The sequence below is a fragment of the Cryptomeria japonica genome, chromosome 3 (assembly GCF_030272615.1).
Source record: "Cryptomeria japonica chromosome 3, Sugi_1.0, whole genome shotgun sequence".
NCBI lineage: Eukaryota > Viridiplantae > Streptophyta > Pinopsida > Cupressales > Cupressaceae > Cryptomeria > Cryptomeria japonica.
The window spans coordinates 242,545,978-242,553,513 of record NC_081407.1 but is presented as its reverse complement, the minus strand read 5'-3'; the positions used below and the strand labels follow the sequence as shown (position 1 = coordinate 242,553,513).

At 30.4% G+C, this 7,536-nt stretch overlaps 1 protein-coding gene across 1 annotated transcript; it reads right to left on the bottom strand.

Annotated features, from left to right (window-relative positions):
- Positions 1 to 392: 392 nt before the first annotated feature.
- On the bottom strand, positions 393 to 4,879 carry LOC131074424 (F-box/kelch-repeat protein At1g15670-like). Its single transcript, XM_058011052.2, has 2 exons — positions 4,790 to 4,879; positions 393 to 1,130 (listed from the first exon to the last, which is right to left on the bottom strand). Exons 1-2 carry the CDS (start codon positions 4,877 to 4,879, stop codon positions 393 to 395), a joined length of 828 nt encoding a protein of 275 aa, XP_057867035.2.
- Positions 4,880 to 7,536: the final 2,657 nt, after the last annotated feature.

Genomic DNA, 7,536 nt, shown 5'->3' with positions numbered 1-7,536 from the left:
TATTTTTTGATGAATTTTATTTATAGGTTGGTAGAATAGGACCTGCTATACTTGGAAGTTCCTCGAAGTCTCTCGACGTATATCATCGAAAAATTCTTGTAATCTCTTAAATTATTAAAACAATTTATATGTGTTAAATTTTATATTTCTTTCAAACTACAATATATTAAATATCTATGGTGACAATAGATTTGACTGTCGCGTACACTGAAAATTTCGGGTCATCGAGAGAAATCCACCTCTGAGATAGAGCTGCTCCAGGCTTATACATATAAAATTTGAGAGTCGTCTCATTTCCGCACAAGAAAATTTGGTCACGCCACACTGTAACTTGAATATACCTAAGTTTTTGAGGGAAGAGTTCCAATTCTCTCCACACATTTCCCTCCCAATCATATTGCTCTATGTTTTTTTTCTGTAACCGCAATTAGCCGTCCAAACATAGCATATACGTACCGTGGAATGTAAAAAGACAAATTAACTGTTGTCCATACTCTTGTGTTGGGATCAAATCTTTGAGTTCTATCAGTACAAGTAATGACATAAAACATTCCTTCAAAAAAAACAGCCCCACAATAGCTAATTTCATGGTGCATGTCAGGAAGAAGCTCCCACTCATCTTCATCTACTTTATATACTGCTGCTTTACGTGATGGAGAACTAAAATCGGCATACACTCCTACATACCCTCCGGCAACGTAAATTGATCCCTCAGGTGAGGCACAACATGCAAAACTATTTGTCACAGTCGGAATTTGAGCACCTTGTTTCCATGTATTAGATAATAAATCATATATCAAAATTGTTGAAGTATAATTTCGATTCAATTTCAAACCCAATAAAACAAGCTTATGTTTAGCACACACAATCTGAGATTTCCTATCAAGATGAAAACCAGTGGGAATACAACTGCGCATTATACTGGATTGATCAACTGGATCATATATAGTTATCGCAGCTTCCTCGAGCAAGCATACATATTTTTTAGCCAGCCCAAACTTAATTTTATCTTGATAAAATTGAGAACATTCCATCATTTCTTTAGCAGGTTCCAACAACTCCTTAATCTTTCGCTGAGATTTATATGGCACTCTCAATAATATATCTCGAAATATTTGTTCAGGGAGTTCCTGCAGAAAATAGATTATCAAGTCTTTCTTTTTAAAATAAGATATGAAGCTCTACTTCAAGGGTTCTTAAATTGTAGTCATTGTTTTATACTTTGAAAAAGCTTCTCCAGATTCAAAGGCCACAACCTTTAGGAATGCCTTGATAAAAGTATATATATATATATAAACCTTTGTGTGTCATATATATGATAGATATAATTTGTAAGCAAAAATTATGGTTTTTTTCAATTTCAAATTTATTTGAAATAAAAAAAATAATAATTAGGGATTTTAATTTATGTCAGTTAAATTAATTAGTCTATTTATATTTTTAATTTGAATAAATTTGCATGTCTATATTTCAAAAAAATTATGTAAAATGAATATAAAATTTTAAAAATAAAATTAAAATAGAGAAAGTAATCTTATTGACTCTTAAGATAAAGATCGTGTGCACAACAAATCTATGAAAAAATATATATAAAAATTGGCTTCCAAAAAATTAGCTAAAAATGAAAAAAAATAAAAAAATGAAATTAATTTTAAAATGAATTTTTTTCCTCTACATTTTTACTTTAAATGCTTTCAAAAAAAAAATCATGTGATTAAATTTGATGATGGTATGCTTGCTTTCATGTATATTTATATTAAAAATTATTTAATTTTCGGAAGATTGTAACTTACCAAAGACATTTGATGATGGTATGCTCACTTTTAGGTATATTTATATTAAAATCTCTTTGAATTTTGGGAAGACCATAACTTACCAGAGAACATAGTAATGTACAAATCTAATTATAACAATACATGTTCTTTCATATAGTTTATGTCTTAATATTTGAAGAATTAATTTAAATAGATAATTATTAATAGAAAAATTATTTGATAGGTTAAATTGTTTTGAGTGAAGGTATTTCAATTTTTGTAAGTTCTTAACAGTATAATCTAATTATTTATTTTATATTTTCAATGGCTTCATTTAGAAAATGATAGGTCCCACTTTGAATTGATGCTTGGTAATTGTAAGATGTATTTAAATAATATTTTAAAGAGATTTGAGTTGCCTTGTGTGTCCAGAATCCTCCTATGACAAATTTTATGATTAATGGTAAAGTCAAGGGAAGTTATGCTAAAATATTATAATCAATTATGAGACACGCCATGAGCATCTATGGAGAAGATTATTGAGCTTAAAAGGAGTTTTTTTTTTAATAGTCAGATATGATTTATGATTAATTATGAATAGTTTATACATCTATTACATTTTATAGATTAGTTTCTCCATGATTTTGGGTGTTAGAATTTGTGACCAAATTTGAGTAGGATATGTAATATGTGAGTAATAACTCTATTGAAATCAAATTGAATATTGTTTTTATTACTATTAAACTATATGTTATGGGTATTGCCTAATGAGGACCTGATTTTGCTCATACTATGTAGATTTGACTTCATATTCACCTTGTGCATCATCCAAACCCTTTCTCTTGGCCCCTAAAGTGGGTAGGACTAGGGTATGGCACCTTGGTCCCTAATAGACCTAGGGCACCACCCTTTGTTCCTCCCAAATAGGGCCTTGCTTTGGGCTCCTTGGTTGTTTAAAGTTTTGAGAGGGAAACCCAACCTCATGTAGGCCCATGTCATACGAGTAACAATAAGGTCAAGATTCAAGCATTGGATTTGACACTCATGTTTCATGTTGTTGAAGACTTCATAAAACCCTAATTTCATGTGGAGGAAAACAAAAAATCACAAGGAGGTATATCATTTTTGTTTTCAATCATTATTCAAAATCTCCCTCAAATGGAGAACATTTCCATTACTGTAATTCAACCACCTTTCATTTCTATTTCATGGTTAATTCCAAAACCAAGGTTTGACTTGGTAAAATACCTATTCAAAACCTATTCCCTCATCATTATGTGTGTAGGAAACATCTACGGTGCTCTGATGTTCAAAATAAGCATTGTTTATTGTGATGAATCGATCTCCCATTGGAGTGCAAAAGTTAGGAGGACCAAGGTGTGGGTGAAACAATCCCAACATTTTAGGAGCTCTTTCTGGGAACAAGTTCAAATTTGCATACATTGCTCAAATCCAAATTCTTTGCTCAATCTTGTGACTGTAGCTTATTGATTCTGCATTTTTACCATCATTTTCAGCACTTTTACCCTAATATCAGCAACTCAACTTACAATAGAGGTTTATCCATCAAAACCCCCAATCCAATCAAGATTCCTAGTTCTAATCCTTGTTGGTTTGTGAATAGATCTATTGGATTTTAACCCTCTTTTGAGTGTAGTGGTCCTTAAATCATAAAATTAGTGGTTTCATCCTTCTATGATGGAAACCCTAATTTTTCACCAGTACAATGATTTTCATAAAAAAATACCTCTTTACGAAGGGGGTCAAAGGTATAAACACACACACACATATTCTAAATATTGATTGAGTATTATAGTGTAGCATTATAAATTGTATCTTGACTTTTCTTTGATTCTACTCACACCAACACAAAATCAGCATTCTCAACATCTTTGTGGGACACTGTCCAAATTTTAATCCTAATTGGTAGGACCAAGATGCCTTGAACACCATGCTTCTTCCAAAAGGAGCCCAAATTTGGACACTGCAATGGTCATATTGTAGAAGCAGGAAAAAATCCTCTATGCTAGCCTACTTTAAAATTTCAAACATGTTTGGTGTGGTTAGATATAAATTAAATCCTAACACTTTCATTTTGTTAGACCTGTCAATTCAGAAATTCAACTACTACTAAGAAAATTCAATTGAGAAATCAATCAAGCATCGTCAACATTGTACAAGAGAGGTCAAGTTAAGATTTCAAGCATTCATGATAGCATCCATTATCAAGACATTCTATATGATATTATTAGCCTTTGCATGAAGATTTAAAAGAAAGATTCATCAAGGTATCATGATCCAATTAGAGCGTTTCAATTCAAATCTAGTCTTATCCTCACAAAGAAGTTTTTGAATGCAGATGATTCCATTATAAGTTAATTTTTTATTCTAATTCAAGGGTTAATTTAAAAATTGGGGTTTGACCCCCTATCAACAACACCATTTTCCTTCTTTATCTATGTTGGTGACAAATTTAGGTGCTACAAATGAATATTCTAATAAAGAATATGACAATAATTAGATCCAGCTTTTGCAGGAAAAAAAAGAGTAGGACTGGGTCATCAAGGGTATTTCTACCTCACAAATTTCCAATGAAATTTTGGGAACAAATTGTGAGGGACATTCTGATTTTGAAAGTTTCCTATTTATCTACATCTGATAGCTAGATGACTAGGATGCCTAAAGAATCTTAGTCCTATACTTTTGAGCCAAATTTCCAAATATAGGTGTCTCTTTGTTCCTTCTTAGATTTAGATTTGTGTTTACATACTGCATATATAGCTTTTTGTTTATGTCAAATGTTTTATGTCAATTTTGAATCATTTTCCATAGATCTACCATTCAAATTATATTCTTCTAATTGCATTTTCAACTCAATCAAAAGGGAATATAATTCAATCTGCATTCAACCTTCTTCCTAATATAACTGAGGTTGAATCTATTGCTCGTAAATTTTCCTTTTAATGTGATGTTTTTCATATAGGTTAAATTTACATAGAAAAACTTATGAAACATTATTTTCAGGGTAAACGTACAAAGTTGGGTCCCAATCCCATAGAAGTTTGTGGGTTGGGAAAAGAGCCCACTAGAAACGGGTGCCCGATTTGTGCAAATCGGGCACCCATTTAGCTTCGGGGGCCCGAGCCATAAAAAAATGGGAGTCCATTTAGCAACAGGTGCCCAAAGCTAAACGAACGCCCGTTTATTTCAAATCAGGTGCCCGATTTCAAAAAAAATGGGCATCCATTTTTTAAATGTATTTATTTTTTTCTTTTAACCATTTTCCGTCATTTTTACTGTTTGGAAAAGGGGTAGGCATTTCTCAGGAGCACCAGTACCCATTTTTTTCACCTCAGCTAACCCCCTAGACCATTTTTACCTCCTTCCTGGTATTTAGTTTTATTTTTTATATTCTATTTTATTTATTTTTATTGTTTTTCATAAAAAAATGTTAATGTATTTTTATTTTTTAATTTTTATGTTTTAAAGTTTTAAAATCGTCTTTTATTTCATGTTTAAAATAGTTTTCAGTTTTCAAATATTACAAAAAACATGAATAGTAAAAACCGTAGGAAAAAAACAAAAAACATGAATAGTATTAAACCATAGGAAAAAAATAAAAATAAAAAATATAAACGAACAATAAACATTAGACGCAAAAAACAGACAATAAACCTTGAACAGAAAAACGAACAATAAACATTAGACACAAAAAACAGACAATAAACCTTGAATAGAAAAAGGAACAATAAACATTAGACACAAAAAACAGACAATAAACCCTGAACAAAAAAATGAACACAAAACCCTAAATAGAAAAAAATGAACAAGTCCCAGGAGAAATTTGACAATCTTGGTTGATTAACCCTAAACCCTTAACCCTAAACCCTAAACCCTAAGTTATAATCTTTAATTATAATCTTTAATTAAAACCCTAAACATTGGATTAAGATTCAATAACTTGGCAATATACTATGATTTCTAGCTCAAGAAAACATTTTGAGTAACATGTATGTTATCAACCACATTTACACGTCTATATAAATTTATTTTTCCAAGTATATATTAAATTAAAAAACTGATTATATATTTATATGTGTGTGTATCATTTTACATTTAAAATGAATTGATTCTAAATTTTTTATGATAATTGCTTGTATTTCATTACCAAATGTTTATTCTAATTGATATAATTGATGTACATAATTAAAATATATTTTGAAAATTATTTAATATGTAAATAAAAGTTGATCTTAAGTAAATAAATTATTTAATATGATTTAATGAATTTCCTCTTAAGTATCACCATCAAAGGGTATGTGATCTTCATCTACAAAGGGAATGAAACAATCTACAATAGGATCCTCTAGGAATGGAGAGATATGAGGGTCTCCATGGATCTCCTAAAGTCTATTCCAAAGTGTGTGGGGAAAATCAATATCCAATGCAATACACATAGAATCATGATCTTGATACTCAATCAAATTACTCCTACATGGTCAATGATGTTACACCAAGATTATATATTTTCTAGTGTTTCTACTTTAGGTATGACTCCATACATAAAAGGAAAATGATTACACCACCTAAAACTTATGAAGATACCATTTTACAAAAGAATCATAGTTATCCTTTTCTAATTTTACGACAAAAGGATGAATAGAGAAACCTATGATACCTCCTCAAATAAAACCTTAAAAAATCAATAAAATCAATATATATAAAACATATTAAACAAATTCATCTCATGTAAGATGGTCATTTTCAAGTGCCAAGATGTCTAAGTAAATGACTAGAATGTGAAATCACAAAAAGTGATCATTTATTCAAGCTTCAACTTAGTGTAGTACTACTAGTTGCGATCACTAAATCATTCAATGATTCTAGAAAAGAACACAACAAAGTAGTACATGTATTGACAAGTTCATAGATATAACTTATGACTTTAACTTATGATTATTTTTATGATTTTGATGGAACTTATACTAATTCATCTTTAGATGTTAAAAAGTATTGTTTGAGTTGCATGGGCATTATGATGTTTTATTTTGTAGAATTTTTCTTATACTTCGATTTAAGTGGATAATATTTCTTAAATGATGCTTATTATTACCCACCTATTAATAATATTATAGATCTATGTGAGTTTCCATTTTTTATATTTAAGTTGCTGAATTGTATTTAATTATAAGTTTTTTTGGAAGGTGAAATGTAAATTAAATAGTTTGTAATTGTAAATTTTCATGTTTGTAATTGTAATTGTAAATTTTCAAGTTTGTAAATTTTCATGTTTGTAATTGTAATTGTAAATTTTCATGTTTGTGATTATAATTGTAAATTTTCATGTTTGTATATATATATGTAGGTTATTTTCACATGATCGATGAGTTTGAGATAGATGAGCTATTAGGTATAGTACCACCTCCACCCCCACCCCCTCCACCTCCACCTCCACCTCCACCACCACCTCAACCTCCACCTCCACCAAATCAGTTGCGACAAACAATTAGGACAAATATTGATGCTTTGATTAGAGATATTCACACTATTAGGTATGAGCCTCATCCACCCCCTCAATTGTTACGCCTCGCAGATAGTATGCAAGGCATTGTACAGTTTGTGCAGGCATTAGATAGCGAGCTAGATAGCTATCATAGCTGGTGTGAGGTATTGTGTACATTTTACGTAGATGGCCTTACACACAAACAAGTTAATGACTTAAAAATAACAAAAAAAGATTTGAAAGAATATTTTGTGAACCCTAAGATGGGTGAAGAGATAG